The 19,926-nt window shown below is 51.9% G+C and overlaps 1 protein-coding gene across 1 annotated transcript in view; it reads right to left on the reverse strand.

The window, feature by feature from the left end:
- LOC119288474 (tau-cadinol synthase-like) overlaps positions 1 to 19,926 on the reverse strand; it is a 24,979-nt gene that overhangs the window by 2,893 nt on the left and 2,160 nt on the right. Inside the window, exon 2 of the mRNA XM_037568089.1 lies at positions 4,040 to 4,292. Coding sequence (XP_037423986.1) covers positions 4,040 to 4,292 — 253 coding nt within the window. The remainder of the gene's footprint in view (positions 1 to 4,039; positions 4,293 to 19,926) is intronic.

The following is a 19,926-nucleotide window of genomic DNA, read 5'->3' on the forward strand; positions in this document are numbered from 1 at the left end:
TGCTAGAGATGCAAAGACTAGACCGAACTCGTCAAAAGTGGATGTCGGTAAGCCCTTCGTCATGATATCCGCAAACTGTTGCGTTGTAGGAGCATGAAATATTCGAACGTTCCCAAGAGCCACCTACTCACGAACAAAGTGAATATCAAGCTCGATGTGCTTTGTGCGACGATGGTGAACCAAATTTGCGGAGAGATATACCGTAGAGATATTGTCGCAATACACCACAGTGGCCTTGTTGACAAGGCAACATAGCTCGAGGAGTTGGTGAAGTCACGTGCACCCAGCAACGGCATTGTCCACGACGCGATACTCGACCTCAGCACTCGAACGAAAGACAGTGGGCTATCGCTTAGATGACCACGAGATGAGCGTGGGTCCAAGGAAGAAACAATATTCAAACATGGAGCGGTGAGCCCAATCAGCATCATAGTACGCAACAATGTCGGTGGAGGGTGAGGCTGATAAGGTGAGGCCAAGATCCATATGACCGTAGATTTAGCACAAGATCTGCTTCACCGAGGACCAGCGAGCATCACGAGGAGAATGCATGTGGAGACACACCCGATGAACAACATACTGCAACTCTGGGCGAGTGAGTGTCAAGTACTGAAGGGCGCCAATAGATGGATAAAAGGAGGCGTCCGGAGCTAGAGGACCGTCGGTGGAGGAGATCTTGGCCTTCGATAGGCGTGGCCATGGGCTTGCAATTAAGCATATCAGCATGGTCAAGAAGCTCATGTTCATACTTTCGCTGATGAAGGAAGAAACCATCCTACTATCGATGCCGAATCACCTCATGGTCATATACTCGCATGGTGCGCATGACAAAGAGGTTGTCGGTGCCGTCGAGGTGGTTGCAAAGATTGTACTCGCTGAAGAGAAGGCTGAAGTAGGTCTTCCATGCATAGATGTTGCTGGCGGTGTGGGAGAGCTTGATGGGAACATGGTCGGCGATGGGCACATTGCGAATGCGTGCCGCCATGGGGGGATCGGGTCCGGTGAAGAGGTTGCTTGGACCGTCGGAAAGGGAGGAAACCGAAGAGTCCATGTAGTTGAGTAGTTCATGGAGTAGCTGCTAAGAATGGCAAGCCAGTGCCTGGATGGTTATCTGTCATCTTTGGGGTCTCCGTCTCTAGGCATGGCTTAATGCACCAAATAACTTAGTGCACCACCCAGTTTAGTGCTAAAGTCGCGAGAGAGCGGTGATTTTGCACCTAGGATCGTTACATCCGAGGTGAACAGTAAATTAAAAAGGTATTAAAAAGCTGAAATTTCTATATATTCAAGATGGTCATGTGCGCAAGGTGCATGCAAATTTTCATGGTGTCTTAACATATGAGGAGCTCGTGCCAAGAAAAAAAATCCAGGTGTTCTAGAAACTTTGAAAAGAACACTATTCAGAGTCGTCTTTTTATGAATTTCTCGGATGTCCAAACACCACAAAAATTTGCACGCACCTTGCGCACATGAGCATCTTAGATGCCAAAAAATTTCAGTTTTTTCAAAATTTGTGTACTGTTTATTCTTTAATTCTCTGCTCACCGGTTGTAGATGAGCCTGGGCACCATTTTGAATTATAGTAAAGTCGCTCCCAACTCTGCATGTGCCATTTTTTTATGGAAATCCTTCTGTTTTACTACTACTCCTTCACTAACGGGTGACGCGGCGACACCGATGCGACAATGCCTCATGACAGAAAGGGCAAGCCTCATGACATCATCTCCATCTAACAAACAAAAAAAAACTTGAAGGCCATCCACATAGGGCAAGTCTCATGACAACATCTCCATCTACCACCAAAAAACATACAAAAAGACGTAGCCTTCAAGAAGAAATTATTGCTCGCATGTCGATGTTGGGTAGTCCAACCATGTCATACCAGGGGCTATCACCATCAAAATAAAGCTTCAAACCAACACCTTCTACAAGGTAACAACGCATGCAAGTTGACACTGTCTGGTCAATCGAGACTAGATCATGAGTTTTCACCTAGAGCAAATACATCTGTGATGTCTGCTGCCATAGTCTTCGTCCACCACTCTATGGCCTGTTCACATTGCTTCCGAACACTGCCACACCACATTCCACTGATCATTGTGGTGCGCATCACAACAACATCTAGCAGCCGCCGTCGCTTGATGTGCCGCTTGGATGACGAAGTGAGCAGGTGCCCGCTCCGACATGCTATCTAGCCGGAACTGGCCACGTCAGCTTTTGCTGCCACGGCAAACTAGTGAAGGAGAGGAATGCCACACACAACCTCTCCATAAGATCGAGCCAATGCTCGATGCATCATGCTAGATCCGACAAGCCTCAAACCACCATGCTTTGCACCAGCCCACACCTGCCATTGTCACTGTTCCGCTCCGACATGCCATGTTGGCGTCGCGTCCACTACGGTGGTCACGAGTGGTGGTGTTGCCAAGGACAAGGCCACATGCCTCCTCTAGCCTGGCGAATTCTGGGAGCAGCAGTCACAAATCGCCGGGCGACTCCTTGGCTTGTGCCTCCCCCTCTACATGAGGATGGACGCGATCCGATGGGGACGCGGACACCGGCGTCCGGCTCCACTTGAGGGCATGCGACGATCCGATCTGGGCGAAATCACCACCTTCGGGCACCGCTAGTGCCTTTGCCGGCCACACGACTAGAAACAACATGCATAAGTGCCTGTGTAGCTAGTGGAGTGATTATTGGATCAAGCCACTGAAGCTAGTGGAGTGATTATTGGATCCACAAGAGAAGATTCTCTTGGATCGAATGTCCCAAGTAAAGATCCGAGGTATGGATGTTATCGAACACCATATGTTTCCTAGACTTCTAGACTACCCAAAGGGCAGAGCACATCATCGTGCTGAGGAGAGGACGACTCCAGGAGGGGTGACAGGCAGAGAAGGCGCACCAAACTTTTCCATTGTGCAAACGACAGACAAGGGGCGACAGCCGAGGATACGCACCCACATAAGACGTAAATGGGGGCACTCCAAGAAGAGGTGCACGATTGTCCCTGAATGCCCCAGGAAGAAAAGGTAGTCGTCATAGTCAAGGCAACCGACTGGATGAAGGAAGGCATGTGTACGAGTGTTACCATGTCGTATAATCCAGGCGAACCTTGACCTTGAGGGGGAGTTCGCAGCTGGACCTTTTGATCATATGGTACACTGCCCCTGCCTTGAACTGAAGACACCCTCCCTAGGCTAGGGTCCGCTCGTCTTACCACAGGGAACCGCATGAGGTCAAGTGTAGAACAAAGTAAGTGGAGCTCCAACTCAGGAGTCCTAGATAGATGGTCATGCACAGGAATTGCATCAGCACCAAGCCGAACGAAGTATCCCAGGGTCGCGTCGGGGGCGGAGACCATGTGTGAGTGTGTGAATGCTAGTTAGTGGGGAAGTGGTTGTCTGCTAGTTATACTCCACTAACTAGCATGTGTTGTATTGTGTTCTGGTGAGATGAGGAGTACATAAAAGGCAGAAGTGTGTGCTACAAAAATTGAGCCCAGTAGGCAGGTAGCCATGGGAGGAGGACACTGGAAGGACATGACGTTGGCGGCTAGCTAGGGTACCCCCTTCCAAGATCTGTTGTAGGCACAAGCTACTAGTCATGTGCTCTCTTCCTGGTCTCTGAGGACAATACAAACGCATCGGCCAACTTCCTCTTAGCCTCCTTCATGCGAGCTGCTGGTCGGGTAGCGCAGGAGGCCTGGTGGAGCTGCGAAAGAGAAGCCTAGAAGGTGACAAGGCCACTAGCTGCGATGGAGCAAGCATCGGACGCGGCGTGCGCCCCGTGCCGACACATGGAGCGGCATCCAAGCACATCGGCCCGAAGAGGACTACCAATTTTTTTATGCTGATGGGGGCGGTCAAAGGAGTAAATAAATTTTTTGCCACTATTCATATGCATAATGCAAGCAAAACTAAAATATTGGGTGCGCGAGGGCCCTGTTGGTCTCCCCCTTCCACGCAGATGTTACTTTCGAGCTGTACTTTTTTTCTACAGACGTTAGCAAATACAAAAATGGAAATATGATAGATACCTGGAGATATCCAAAGTCCATGCTCTCTAAGCAAGCAAAATCGAAGAGCAACCTCATAGAGGCTAGAACTATTGGATTCACTCTCGTAGATTTCGTTAATCACGGTGTTGATTTGTTCTTGGAAAAGGTGATCTATTCCAAGACGTTGGAGTGCATCCAATAAAGTCAATTGTTCTACCATAGTATTGTTGAACAACAAGTTGATGTCCTCCTTCAATTTGTCAGCTTTCACTCTCATTTTCTCTTCAAATATCTACATGCATAAAAGCACAGATGTGTTAATGTTAACCAAAAGGAATCACTTCATATGTGGTTGGCTAGGTTTCAGGCTGGGGTGTAGATTTCTACCGTCTTAACTTTGCAGTTATTACTTTGATTCCTAAAGAGCCCCATGCCAAAGAAATGAAGAAATTTCACCCTGTTATCGTGAGTAAATGTGCCATCAAGATTTTTACTAAAGCTATGACCACTAGAGTTTCACTTATTTGTGACACACTTATGTCTACTGATCAAACTACTTCATTAAAGGGAAGTTTATATTAGAGAGTGTTGTTATGGCTCATGAGGTAATACATGGGATTCATAGGACCAGTACCAGTGTTTACATTTTGAAAGTTGACTATGAGAAAGTTTATGGCAGAGTGAGTTGGGAATTGCTCACTTCTAGAGGCTTTGGGAGTAAATGGATTGGGTGGATATGTAGTACTCTATTTCAAAGTTTTTTGTCTGTGAGAATTAATGGCACCATGGGGCTCACTTTTTTGGGGGCAAAGGACTTAAACAAGGAAATCCTCTGTCTCCTTCGCTGTTCAACTTAGTTGTTGATGTCTTCTCTAAGATGCTCTCCAAAGCTTTTCATCATAGTTTGATCTCTAGTCTTCTTCCTCATGTTATTCCTAGAGGTGTGTGTCAGGGATGCTGATTCCACCAACACTTATGGGGACAGGGCCCCTTTCGGTTCGGCGGGGGGCGGAGGTCGCACAAAGAGCGGATCGAGGCGGTACACGCGAGCGGTTTTTACCCAGCTTCGGGCCGCACGGATGCGTAAAACCCTACTGCTGCTTGTTTGTGTGTATTGAATTCTTGCTCAGGAGCGACGGACGCTGCCAGACTGAGCGTGAGAGTGTTCCTGGTGTTGAATGAGCCGAACTGGCCGAACTAGCTGAACCGGCCGAACTAGCTGAACCCCTTCTACGTTGCGCCCGGGCCTCCTTTTATACTATCAAGGGATCACCGACAGGGGGCAACGTAGACAAGAAGGGTAAAAATGGAAAATGATGCGGTAGGTGCAGCTACCGCTACTGTGAACATAGTGCACCCTACCTAACTCTGACGGCAGGGGACAAGGGCATTAAATGTCTGTCTGAGTTGCTTAAACAGTGCGAAAAGTGACCGTTAGGAGCGTCACCGTTTGCCACGATGGCCTTCTCTTCATCTCCGCTTGCCACCGCGCACCCCTAGTTGCACAGCCTCCTGCCACATGCGCTTGGGGGAGTCCTAGAGTGACACGTTAGCAGGTGTGCTGGAGCACGGGCACGAAGTGGGGGTTCCCCGCGCCTAGAGTGACACGTTAGCAGGTGTGCTGGAGCGCGGGCACGAAGTGGGGGTTCCCCGCGGCAAGCTCCTTGCCGCGGTCGTCGTCTTGTCGTGTTTGGGAGCTTGTCGCTCACCGGGCCTTGCCGGGACGCAGGGCGCGTCGCGGCAAGCTTTCTTGGTATGCCTTGAGTGGCCTTCCCGGCAAGCTCCTCTTGCCGGGGTCTTGTCTCTTCCCGGCAAGCTCCTCTTGCCGGGGCCTTGGTTGGCCTTCCCGGCAAGCTCCTCTTGCCGGGGCCTTGGTTTGAGTACTTTGTTCTTGAATGGTCTTCAAGGGAGCCACGGAGGGTCTTGGCGGTCACCCGGTAAGCCTTGCCGCGGGATGTTGCGACTGCCCGTGCACAAGTTCGGGGTACTAGGGTACCCCTACTCCAGTACACCGACAGGAGCCCCCGGGCCTGGGCCATACACGATGCCGAGCGCTGTTGGGCCAGGCCCAAAACAGTGCACGGGCACACGCGGCCTAGGTCACGCCGCATATCTCTCCGCTCCCACCGCGCACGCCTAGAACGGCACGCGTCAAACGCAGCGTCGTGGGTGACGCGGGCGGCGTGCGCGGGGCTAAGGCCCTCGAGCATGCGTCAGGCCACGATGATGGGGACGGTTCACGCCCTCCTCCCTAAACGGAGGTAGGCGTGGGGGCGTGATGCATTTACTGGACGGGGCCGGTGCGCGGTTTTCGGGACGTCCACTCCCCGCGATCACGGGGCGGAGTGAGGCCGCCTCACCCGTCTCCCTGGTTCTGCATCTCCGCCACGCGGCTCCCGTGCGCTTGGGGTCGCGGACGGTGGAAGTGGGAAACTGGGCCGTCGCGAGTAGAGGCAGCGGGATGGCCCCGACTCCCTGCTCTTCCCGTGCCTTGATTCGCTGAGCGGGGCGGCCGAGCCCCCACCTCGCTCCTTTATAAAGAGCGGGAGGGGAGCACAGGAAACCGCACTCTCTCATCTCCTCCTTTCTTCAGCTTCTGCTCCCCTTTCTCTCATTCGCCATGGAGAAAGGGAACCCAGGCCCTTCATCGGTGGCGGCGAGGGTCGCCGCCAGACAGCGCATCTCTCCATCTTCCGCGCCCGTGGTGGCAGAGCCAGCCATAAGGGGAAGAGGGAGGGGGCGAGGTCGCGGACGAGGTCGAGGACGAGGTCGAGGCGCTCGGGGAAGAGGCGGACGGGGCGGCGCGTCAGCTTCACCTCCGCCGGCGGCTCCGCCCCCCACGGCGGTCCATATAGGGGACGACCCTTGCGAGTTCTTCGTCAGGCTGCGCCGGGCGCCTCGTCGTCGCCTCCGTCTTCCAGCTCCGTTTACGCACGCGATGGAGTTGGATCCGCCCGAGACACTGAGACTGCACATGAGGGGCTGTGGGATCAGCGGCACGCGAGTCCGCGTTGTATTCCCAGCCCCTAACGTGATGTATCTTGATCGAGGGTGGAAGACGTTCGCCCACATCCACAGCTTGATGGAGGGGTTTACCCTCCATTTTAAGTTGATGGAGGGCGATCTCCTCTCCGTCAAGGTCTTCGGGTGCTTCGGCACTCGGGCGAAGTGCTGCGTGGACAGCTCCTTCGACAGCGAAGGCTCCTCCTCGAGCGAGAGTGACGAGGAGGAGAGCGACAGCGACGACGAGGGTAGCGGGCGGCGGGGTAGCGGGTCCGACTAGGCGTCGGGCGCCGCTTCGCGCGGCACCGGCGGCCCCATCATCCGTGTCGCCGGCTCCTTGAACTCCCCGGGCTCGTCTCCTTGGGCGGCTGGCGTAGGGAGGCTGCGGAAGGGGAAGAGGGCTGGCGACAAGGCCGTCAGGTCGGAGTACGAGGGCGTGGTGCCCTCGACAGCGTGCTGACGTCCTGCCGCTCCGTCTTCGATCCCCGCTTCCGGTGCCGCCACCGCCGTCCAGCCTTCGGACGGCCCCCGGGGTGTTCTCTTGGTGTCTTCTGGCACCCGTAGCTCGCCTAGGCACTCCTTTTGCCCTTTTCGCCTCCTTGACCTGCCTCCTGAAGAGAGGGACAAGAAAGGGATTACGGCCATCTTATCTTTTTAATTTGTAAGCCTTCGGGCCTTAGCTGTATCTAGAACTTGTAATCCTCTCTTTCATGTTTTTCATCCTCTATGGGCTGTACCTGAGTGGGATGTTTTTTAGTGAAAAGGGGATGCTTGCCGGGTTATTTGTCTCGTGAGTTGAACCCACGTCAAGGAGCAAACCCTTGGTGTCCCTTGGACAGACATTTCATCTCCCGGCAACAAGCCCTGCCGCCTTCCCACGTCGCTCGACCTTTCTCACGCCTTTGACGGAGGCGGGAACGAGGTGGGTACGGTCTCCTCGTTTCATCCCTTTGCTGCCGCGACTACGACCAAACTTGGCCCCGGGAACGAGCCCCAGGGCCTAGAGTTGAGGGAGCACGGTAGTTTTCAGGAAGAAACGCGGTTTCGCATTCCCCAGTCCATAAGAGGATGCATGATGAGGGATGAAAGACTTATCTGATATTGCAGCCCCCGGCAACTCTGGTTTGCCGTGGACGATTCTTGGCACTCACAGCCCCCAGCGATACTGGCTCGCCGGGGCCCAGGCGCCGTCTGTTTTCTTCTTCTCTTGTCGTTGCCAGTCATGTCATGGGAACACTTTATTAGAGGCGCGACAAGTTATTTTTGTAATATAACTCTATCTTAGGCAAAAAATTGCTGTGTTACTTCCTTTACTCGACTCTTGGCTTTGTATGGCTCTGCCCTACGCTTTCTAGGGAAACTTGCTGGCGCAGGTACCCTTGCCACGAGCGCCGAGTGCGGAACTTCAGCAGCCTGCTGGCGGGGTTGCTACCGACAAGCAACCTTGTCGCAACTAGTTGCAGCTCACTTAAGTTGTTGAGCGGACTCGAAACAACGTAAGGGCGCTAGCGGCTCACTTAAGTTGCTGAGCGGACTCGAAGCAAAGTAAGGGCGCTAGCAGCTCACTTAAGTTGTTGAGCGGACTCGAAACAAAGTAAAGGCGCAACTAGCTACGAGTTGGTTCCTCCGCGCACAGGTTTTCCATATAAAGCACGGTCGTTTAAGGAAAGTAACTCGAAAACTTAAAAAAAAATGATTGCTCAAGCTTTGGCAACTTAGCTTTTTTGTCGTCTGCTTCCCGGCAAGGAGAAACTTTCTTGAACGGCCTGGTCCACACCATTATCTTCTCCTTCCCCTCCCCGGTAAACCTTGTGGTCGAGGGAACCTTCCTTCTTTTGAGAAAGAAACAGAGAAACAAAGTAATGATATGGAGCCTTGGGCTCGTTATTGCTTACCGGGGTCTAGTGCTGCACAAAGTGTCAGATAACATATGCGAAAAAGGATTATAGCATAAAAGAATTGACAAGATGTGCGGGGCACATGAGCTTTACTGGTGCACGGGGTCTGCGCCCGGCTTTGTACAAAGGATTACATGCAACAGCGGCAAGACTTGTACAAAAGGTGGTTGCCGGAAAAGCTTCTGGCAACCGCGCCTTACGGGTAAAACTTACAAAGATGTTCAATGTTCCAAGAGTTGCTCACCGGAATGCCATCTTCGGTCTCAAGGCGGACAGCGCCGGGCCTAGTGACTCGTTTCACCCGATAAGGGCCTTCCCACTTCGGCGTCAACTTGTTGGAATTCTTGGCGGACTGAACACGCCGAAGAACAAGGTCGCCTTCCTCGAAGCTCCTGGCTTTAAATTTGCGGCTATGGTAGCAACGCAAAGCTTGCTGGTAGCGAGTGGCTCGCACGGCAGCCTGGAGACGGTCTTCCTCAAGGAGCAGCGCGTCATCTTGTCGCAGCTGCTCTTGCTCGAGCTCGTCATAAGCGAGCACTCGAGGTGACCCGTAAACGAGTTCCGTGGGGAGAACTGTCTCTGCTCCATAGACTAGAGCAAAGGGTGTCTGGCCAGTGGCTCGATTTGGCGTCGTCCTGATCGATCAAAGAACCACCGGCAGCTCCTCGATCCAGTTTCTTCCGCACTTGTGCAGCCTGTCGGAAGTTCTGGTCTTGAGGCCTCACAGCACTTCAGCATTTGCCCTCTCCGCTTGACCGTTGCTTCTCGGGTGAGCAACAGAAGCGAAGCAGATCTTGGCGCCAAGATCTTGGACATACTGCATGAAGGTGCAGCTCGTAAATTGCGTGCCGTTGTCGGTGATGATCCTGTTAGGAACCCCAAAACGGCAAACAATCGACCTGAAGAACTTGACTGCTGACTGTGCTGTCACCTTCCTCACTGGTTCCACTTCCGGCCACTTTGTGAACTTGTCGATTGCAACGTACAAGAACTCAAAGCCCCCGACAGCTCGGGGGAAGGGGCCGAGGATGTCGAGCCCCCAGACCGAAAATGGCCAGGATAAAGGGATCGTCTGGAGAGCTTGAGCTGGCTGGTGTATCTGCTTGGAATGGAACTGGCACGCTTCACACTTGGTTACTTGTGCAGTTGCATCCTGGAGGGCTGTCTGCCAGAAGAAGCCTTGTCGGAATGCTTTGCCGACAAGCGCTCTTGCGCCAATGTGGTGACCACATATGCCTCCATGTATCTCTGCCAACAGCTGTTGTCCATCTTCCCGGCGAATGCACTTCAATTTCACATCGTTGAGTCTTATTCTGTACAGTGTGTTGTCGACAAACTTGTACATACTTGACTGCCGGGCTACTCTTTCAGCTTCTTCTTGCTCTTCGGGAAGCTCTCCTGTCTGAAGGAAATGGACAATCTGCTGCGCCCATGCTGGAGCTTGTGGCTCGACAACAAGGACTAAAGGCGTATCTGTTGCTGCGGGAACATCCGCTTCTACGGCAAGAATCTGCGGTTCGGCCGGAGCGTGATATTCCCCGGCAAGCTTGCCGGAGCGAAACTTGTCGGGAGCGTTTGCTTCAACGGAACAAACCAAGAGGTTCGCCGGAGCAGACTGCTCCTCAGCACTCTTGGCGTCGATCTTGGGGACCTTCTTGGCGGCGGCTTCGGGAAGCTCTGCCGGAAAGTAGTCACCAGAAACCAACTTCCTCTTCTTATTCTGCCCAGTTGATGGTGTCACGGATGGTTGAGTCAGGTTGAGCACAAAGATGCCTGGTTCCACAGGTAACTTTAGTGTAGCGCACTTTGACAGACCATCAGCAATGTCGTTCTGAGCTCGCGGAACGTGTTCCATTTGCAGGCCGTCAAAGTGTGCTTCTAGCTTTCTCACTTCATCAACATAAGTTTCCATCAATGGACTCTGGTAGTTCTTGTTCACTTGGCGGACGACAAGCTGCGAGTCACCCCTTACAATGAGTTTCTTGATCCCAAGGTCGACTGCGATTCTGAGGCCGGCAAGCAAACCCTCATACTCTGTAGTATTGTTCGTTGCTTGCTCCTTGGGAAAGTGCATCTGGACTACGTACTTGAGGTGCTCTCCGGTGGGTGCGATAAGCAGCACGCCAGCACCGGCGCCTTGCAGCGAGAAGGCACCATCAAAATACATCAGCCACTCTTTGTTTGTCTCCTTGACGGGGATGCTCGTCTCTGGAATTTCTTCATCTGGAGTTGGCGTCCACTCTGCTATGAACTCTGCCAATGCCCTGCTTTGGATTGTTGCAGTGCTCTCAAACTTTAGGCCAAAGCTTGACAGTTCCAATGCCCACTCGACAATCCTGCCTGTTGCTTCTGGATTCTGCAGTATCCTCTTCAGCGGAAAGCGAGTGACAACTGTGATCTCGTGTGCCTGGAAGTAATGGCGCAGCTTTCTCGAGGCCATGAGAAGGCCGAAAAGCAATTTTTGCACACCAGAGTACCTCGACCTAGCCCCCTGGAGAAGGGAGCTGACAAAGTAAACTGGGCGCTGCACCATCTTCTTCTGCACCTCCTTGCACGTCTGCGCATACTCATCTTTGTCGGGACCAGAGCTTGTCGGAGAAGCCCCCTGCTTGTCGCTGGATTCACTTGCTGTGGTTGCTGGCTCGTCGTCCGCCTCCCTCTCCGCTACTAACGCAGCACTAACCACTTGATTGGTTGCCGCTAGGTACAGCAACAACTTCTCTTGTGGCTTAGGTGCGACAAGTATTGGAGTGGAGGACAAGTACCTCTTCAAGTCTTGCAGCGCGGCCTCCGCTTCCGGAGTCCATTTCATTGGACCTGCCTTTTTCAATATTTTGAAAAACGGTAGGGCGCACTTAGCAGACTTAGAGATAAACCTGCTGAGAGCAGTCACACAACCGGCAAGCCTTCGCACATCCTTGACGCGCTTCGGTGCTTCAATCTGCTCGATTGCCTTGATCTTGTCGGGGTTGGCTTCAATACCCCGCTGAGACACAAAGAACCCGAGAAGCTTGCCGGAAGGGACTCCAAACACGCACTTCTCGGGGTTGAGCTTGAGATTGATTTTGCGCAGATTTGCAAAAGTTTCATCTAAATCTTGGATCAGGGTAGCCTTGTCCTTGCTCTTGACCACTATATCATCCATGTAGGCTTCCACATTTCTGTGTATCTGTGTCTCAAAAGCGACATGGACTACCCTTGCAAATGTTGAACCAGCATTCTTCAACCCAAAGGGCATCCGTATAAAACAGTATGTGCCGCAAGGGGTGATAAATGCGGTTTTTTCCTCATCTTCTTCTGCCATGAAGATCTGATGGTATCCTGAGTATGCATCAAGAAATGAAAGCAAATCACATCCAGCTGTGGAGTCAACAATCTGGTCAATGCGCGGCAAGGGAAATGGATCTTTGGGACAAGCTTTATTGACATCAGTGAAGTCTATACAAAGCCTCCATTTCCCGTTTGCCTTGCGCACGACTACAGGATTGGCCAACCACGTGGGATGGAGCACTCCTCTGACAAGGCCTGCTGCTTCCAATTTCCTGATCTCTTCTTCAATGAACTCTTGGCGCTCCACTGCTTGCTTCCTGACTCTCTGCTTGACGGGCCGCGCATGAGGACAGACGGCAAGGTGGTGCTCAATTACTTTCCTGGGAACACCGGGGATATCAGACGGTTGCCATGCAAACACGTCGACATTCGCCCGCAGGAAAGCAACGAGCACGCTTTCCTATTTGGGGTCAAGCATGGCACTGATGGTGAAGGTACCACCAGTGCCGTCCTTCTTGGCGGGCACCTTCTTGGTCTCGGGTGGAGCTGCCATCGTCTTCTTGCACTTGCCGGTGGATCTCGATGGTGCGTCCTCGACGGTAGCGCAGCACTCCGAAGAGGTGCGCTTGCCGGAGTGGGCATCAGAGCTCTTGCCGGACTTCGTCTTCTTCTTCCCCCCGGGAGCTTCAGCGGCAAGTATGTTGTGATCAGCTGCGGCTGCTGCTTCCCGGTAGATTTTGTCGGCGCAGATAAGGGCATCCTTCTTGTCGCCGGGGACAGAGATGACACTTATCAGGCCTGGCATCTTGAGCATGTTGTATGCATAGTGAGAGGCTGCCATAAACTTGGCGAGCGCTGGACGGCCAAGGATCCCATTGTAGGGCAATGGAAAATTGGCAACGTCAAATGTGACCCTCTCAGTTCTGAAGTTCATCTCGCTGCCAAATGTGACCGGCAGCGTGATCTTTCCCTTCGGCTTGCTTCTTCCCGGGCTGATTCCTTGGAATGTGCCGGTCTCCTCGAGCTCGCTGTCAGGGATCTGGAGTTTCTGAAGGACCACGGAGGAGATCAGATTCAAGCCGGCCCCGCCGTCAACTAGCATCTTCGTGACCTTGAGGTTGCGGATAGTTGGTGAAACCAACATCGGCAAGCACCCGACCGCAGTTACGCGATCAGGGTGATCCTCAATGTCGAAGATGATAGGCGTGCTGGACCATTTCAGAGGCTTGCGTGACTCTATGGATGGCTCTGCTGCATTCACTTCCCGCATCCACTGCCTGAGTTGGCGGTGCGAAGTATGCAAAGAAGCACCACCGTCAACGCACAGGACCTCTGTGGCTTTCTGAAATTCCTGCTCGTCGGCCTCGTCATCATCCATGTCTTCGTCATCGTCGTCATCTTCATCCTTGTCACGGCCGCGGGGAGGTCTGTCTCCTTGCCGCTGCTTGGCCTTGCCGCGGCGTCCTCCTCGGCCGAGACGTTTCTTGCCGGATCCACCAGCACCTTCCTGGGCCTTCTCCTTGTCGCGCCGCTCGTACTCAGCTTTCTGTAGCCCAACGAGCTGCTCAACCTTCTTGCAATTCTGGAGATCGTGACCCCTAGTGCGGTGGATCTTACAATACTGCTTGCCGGAGCCGTCCTGCTTGTCGGCGGCCGCCACAGGCTGGGCCTCCTTGTCGGAGCCACCAGCTTTAGCTTCCTTGGCGCCACCTTCGTTGTCGGTCTGCTCGACAGCTAGCACATCCTTGCCCCTCCTCCTTCTGTTGTTCCGCCGTCGGCCTTTCTTTGCCGGGGCGGCATCCTCACTGTCAGATCCTCCTGCTCCTGTATCCTCTCCGGGGAGCCTCCTCCCCTCTTCAGCGCGTGCACACTTGTCGGCCAGGGCATAAAGCTCACTAACGTCTCTGATCTTACACATCGCTATCTCCTCCCTCATCCTTCGGTTTCGCACATTCTGATGGAACGCGCTAATGATCGCGGCGGGGTGGACGTCTGGGATGTTGTGCTATACACGGCTGAATCTCTGAATGTACTTGCGCAGTGGCTCTCCTTCCTTCTGGGCGAGCAGATGAAGATCGCTTTCTTGGCCATGCGGGTTGTGGCCGCCTGTAAAGGCGCCGACAAACTGATGTCACAGATCAGCCCAGGAGGATATGGAGTTGTCCGGCAAGTGCATGAGCCAAGATCTGACATTGGGCTTGAGTACCAGCGGGAAGTAGTTGGCAAGGATCTTGTCGTCCCGTCCCCCGGCAGCCTGCACCGCGATGGTGTAGATGCTGAGAAACTCCGACGGATGCGTCTTGCCGTCATACTTCTCTGGTACGTCTGGTTTGAAATTCTTTGTGCTGGGCCACTGGACTTGCCGCAGCTCACGGGTGAATGCAGGATAACCTACCGCGTACGGCAGATCGCCTGGTTCCCCTGGCGCATGCATGTCAACAGAGGGCCCAGCGCGCTTGTCGGATTGACATCTTCTCTTCGGCGCTCGATACGGGTTCGAGCGTCTTCTTGTTGTCGTTCATGAAGAACTTGGCGCTGGTCGCGACGAGCTCGTGGGTCCGACGACGCGGTGGAGCCGCTGTCGGGGTGGACCCGGCGAGTCGGCGACTTTGGCCTTCGTAGTGGAGAGTGCATGGAAGTCGCACCTCCCCCGGTCTTGTTGCCATCGGCTCGCGTCCGGCTGTCCTGCCGCGGCAGCGAGGCGCTTGGTTGCCGCGCAGTGTCGCCGTTGGCGAAGCCGATGAGGCTCTGGATAGTGGCCCTCCATTCGTCGGTCTTGTCCGCCGTCGGAGGATAATCCAGGAGTAGCTGGGCCCGCGCCAAGGCTTCCGCCGGCGTGGTGGGCGGCAGAGGTGAACGGTGCGAGGAGCGGGACATGCTCGGACTCCTAACCAAGTTAGAAGGAGCAGTGTCCCGTCCAGGCGACCGCACCTCACTGGGGCCAGCATGCTGGCGTGCATGCTGGTCTTGAACGCCACGCGAACCACCAGCTTGATCTTGGGCCAGCGGACGTATGGCGCTGCGAACGCTATGACGCTGCTGGTCCCGCCCTTCCTGAGATGGGCGTGGTGGGCGTATGGACGCCGAGGTCTACGCGGCCTTGTCCTTGGACTTGGCAGCGCTGTGGGCACCCTCGTCGGTGTCCATTCTTCCGCCGGCGTCCACTCCACCGTCCGCCTGCTCCGGAGGTGGTGGAAGTGACGCAGACGGGGCTGTTGCCCCCGAAGCCTTCTTCTTCGGTGGCATGTCGGTGAAGACGATGAAGATTTAGCTCGCGTGCACGTCGGATCGGGTTCGCACGATCTCGACGCCCCCTACCTGGTGCGCCAGAGATGTCGGGGATGCTGATTCCACCAACACCTATGGGGACAGGGCCCCTTTCGGTTCGGCGGGGGGCGGAGGTCGCACAAAGAGAGGATCGAGGCGGTACACGCGAGCGGTTTTTACCCAGCTTCAGGCCGCACGGATGCGTAAAACCCTACTGCTGCTTGTTTGTGTGTATTGAATTCTTGCTCAGGAGCGACGGACGCTGCCAGACTGAGCATGAGAGTGTTCCTGGTGTTGAATGAGCCGAACTGGCCGAACTAGCTGAACCGGCCGAACTAGCTGAACCCCTTCTACGTTGCGCCTGGGCCTCCTTTTATACTCTCAAGGGGTCACCGACAGGGGGCAACGTAGACAAGAAGGGTAAAAATGGAAAAGGATGCGGTAGGTGCAGCTACCGCTACTGTGGATACAGTGCACCCTACCTAACTCTGACGGCAGGGGACAAGGGCATTAAATGCCTGTCTGAGTTGCTTAAACAGTGCGAAAAGTGACCGTTAGGAGCGCCACCGTTTGCCACGATGGCCTTCTCTTCATCTCCGCTTGCCACCGCGCACTCCTAGCTGCACAGCCTCCTGCCACGTGCGCTTGGGGGAGTCCTAGAGCGACACGTTAGCAGGTGTGCTGGAGCGCGGGCACGAAGTGGGGGTTCCCCGCGGCAAGCTCCTTGCCGCGGTCGTCGTCTTGTCATGTTTGGGAGCTTGTCGCTCACCGGGCCTTGCCGGGACGCAGGGCGCGTCGTGGCAAGCTTTCTTGGTATGCCTTGAGTGGCCTTCCCGGAAAGCTCCTCTTGCCGGGGTCTTGTCTCTTCCCGGCAAGCTCCTCTTGCCGGGGCCTGGGTTGGCCTTCCCGGCAAGCTCCTCTTGCCGGGGCCTTGGTTGGCCTTCCCGGCAAGCTCCTCTTGCCGGCGCCTTGGTTTGAGTACTTTGTTCTTGAATGGTCTTCAAGGGAGCCACAGAGGGTCTTGGCGGTCACCCGGCAAGCCTTGCCGCGGGATGCTGCGACTGCCCGTGCACAAGTTCGGGGTACTAGGGTACCCCTACTCCAGTACACCGACAGTGTGGTTGTTGGGAGTATGCCCTAGAGGCAATATTATTCTATTATTACCTTTTCGTGTTCATAATTACGAGTTTATATTCTATGTTATAACAACTATGATCCTTGAATATGCGATTCAATGAAAAACTCATATGCATGTGTAGAACGATAAACGATAAACGATAAAATAAGATTCCTAGTCTCGCCTCTAAGACTAGCTCAAGTGTTGTTCGTGATCACGTTTTCTTGATCTTGAGATGTCGTTAAGAGTAACGATAGTGTCAAATAATTTTGAGAGTATGATGTTAGAAGAACGATCATATTGAATTGATCCAATTCTTGTTTGTTATACTTTTAGATAAATCGTCATAAGTCAATTGTTATAATACTAAGTGTTAACGTGTGTTTTAGTTAGTTCCTTAGACCATGAGAGTATCGTAGTCACTTATTACCATACGATGAGCTTTAGGGTCGTTCAAACGTCATCTGTAACATGGTGATCATAACGACAACTTACATGTGCATCGGATAGTCTGGCAAAGGACACGATAGCTCGAGAGTGGAATTTGCTCTCCGACGATGGAGATATATTCTTAGTACCCTCTCGGTGTGATGGCATCCATCATTGTCTAGCCAGACACAGGTGACAATGTCACGGGGATGCCGGAACATGTCAACGAGAAAGAAGAAGAAAACCGGTAACGAGGAGATCGGTATAGTGAGCATGTGTATGACTCAAGAGGATACCGATATATCTCACCTTGGGTTTTTGTAAAGTATCGCGAGGCAAGGGGAACATCACATGATAACCAAAGGTTCACTCGAATGTCATTCGTGTAATCATAGGGATCGATATGGACGTCCACGAACGAAGGAGTTTCATTCATATCTATGTTTTACCGAACCTACGAGGTCAGAAGCTTAATGTAATCACAATATGCTAAATAGTTCCCAGAGAAACTGGAAGCATTTTGGGGTTACCAGAAGGGTTTCAGAGTTTACCGGGCAATGCCGGGTATTCTCGATAAATAATATATAGGTGAATTTTTTTTTGGTGATTTTAAATTAATAATAAAAGACTATAGTAATTTTTAGAAGGCTTTTATTCAATTTAACGTCAACGGGCCTTAAAAGGCCAAGTAGTGGAAAGAGTATTTGCCACCATGGCCCATAAGGAAGTGGCGCCCCCCTTTCCTATAGGGGGGGCCGAATTGGAGTGGGGGAGGAGGAAGCATCCCAAGTAGGGACTTTCCCTCCTTGGTGGCAGCCCCTCCCTCCCCCTCTAACCTATATATACATGACGTATTGGCCCTTTTGTATACCCAAGTTTGGGTTCTCCTCTAGTTCTAGTTGATCCTAGTTGATCTAATTAGAGGTAGACCTAGTGCCTCTAATCCTCATAATTGGAAGCCCAGTGTGGTTCCAACCTCCTCCTCTAATTCTCCGGCGATGATTAACTCTGGACGGCGAAGCGCTGCGGGATTGTGAAGACCGTATGCTTGCAACCAAGTAGAGAGGTCGTGCTTTCGATATTCCGTTCGAGGGATCGTTCATGGATGGTTCGCGGGATCGTTCATCTACGGCTTGAAGGACTCCAAGTATGATCTACACCGACTCATCTACTTCCGCTGCACTCTTGGTAACGATCGTGATCCAAACCTTATATGCGTCTTCATATTGTTCCTGGGTGATCGTAGGGCGATTTTTTTTGTTTTCTACTATGTTTCCAACAGTGGTCTACCTGCAATATGTAGATGACGCCATGCTTTTCTTGGATGGCTCCATGGACCATGCTAGGAATTTGAAGTGGATTCTCTCTTGTTTTGGAAATATTTCTGGTTTAAGAATTAATTTCCATAAAAGTGACCTTCACACTATTCATGTAGATGAAGATCTGACTAATTGTTTTGCCCAAATCTTCTGCTGTCACAGTGGTTCTTTTCCCTTCAAATTTGGGTGTTCCCTTGAAAGGATATTGAGGCCATTATTTCACAGATGCGCCACTTCTTTTGGGGAAATATGGGGATGACCACAAATACCATCTGGCTAACTCAGGACTCATATCTAGAACAAATGAATTTGGTGGCATGGGGGTCCCTAATCCTAGGGATTTTAACATGGTTGTACTTGCCTCTTGGAGTAAAAGATTCCTTGATGATAGACCCAATGATTGAAAGAAGCTTGCTCTATTGTCTCTTGGAGTAAAAGATTCCTTGATGATAGACCCAATGATCTATTCCTTGATGAAGTTTCAAATTTGGTACAAACGAACCCAATATCTTTGGGCTAAACCTGGTTTGGGATCTCGCTTTTGGAAAAGTATATCCTGGGCCTTTGCTGCTGCTAAATCTTCTCTATAAATGGAAACTGGGCAATGGTCACAACACTCCCTTCGGGCATGATATTTTGATTGATGATTGCTCACTTAAAACCTTGTTCTAGGATATTTTTGAGATTTGCCAGTAATAAGATGCTATTGTTGCCTAGGTCAGGGATGGTGTTGTTCTAAAAATCATTTTTAGGAGATGTGTGCATGAGAAAATTCTAAAAGGATGGTTTGATTTCGTGTCTCTTATGAAAACAAGGGTACTGCCTTCTGATAATGATACTCCTGTTTGGTTACTTGAGCCCTCTAGCTCCTACTCTGCTAAATCCTTCTAAAAAATGATCAAGTTTGATGGTGCATTTTCTAACCTAAAAGACCGTATTTTGAAAATCAATGTGCCACCTAATATACATGTTTTCTTGTGGCTTATCCTTCATCACAAAATTTTGACTAGGGATAATTTAGCTAAATGTTGTTATGTTTCTGATCACACTTGTGTGTTTGGTAATGAGCTAGAATCCATTAAGAACCTTTTATTTGATTACATTGTTGCAAAAAATACTTGGATAATCATTGCTGAAATACTTGGCATTCCTGTACCATACCCGTTTAATTCCTTGTACTCTTTTGGGAGTCAAAAGAAACAGTTTGATGTAATTATTATTTTCATCTCTGCTACCTTGTGGGGCTTATGGACCTCGCGCAATGAATTTGTGTTTCAGGGGCGAAGATGGCAAATCTTGAAGTGCATCCCAAGTTTGGTAGGTTCTTTGGTTCTTCAATGGAAGATCATGTGTACCGATGCTCAGGCTACTCTACTTCTCAAATGTCTAAGATTGCTCGATCATCGCAGTGCGGAGCTTCTTAGGATAGCTTGGCATGGTTCATCTTAGGGACATTTGATAGGATTACTTTCGTGGTGTTGTATCCCTGTTTTATGTCCTGTTTCTCCTGCAAACTTTGTTTATGATGAAATTGTAAAAATTCTGTTGCAACTACTAATGGTTGTGGCCGAGAGGTGGGGTACATTGATCTGATGGCTATTTTGCCTTGTCTTTAAAAGTTGG

The sequence above is a fragment of the Triticum dicoccoides genome, chromosome 4A (assembly GCF_002162155.2).
Source record: "Triticum dicoccoides isolate Atlit2015 ecotype Zavitan chromosome 4A, WEW_v2.0, whole genome shotgun sequence".
Lineage (NCBI taxonomy): Eukaryota > Viridiplantae > Streptophyta > Magnoliopsida > Poales > Poaceae > Triticum > Triticum dicoccoides.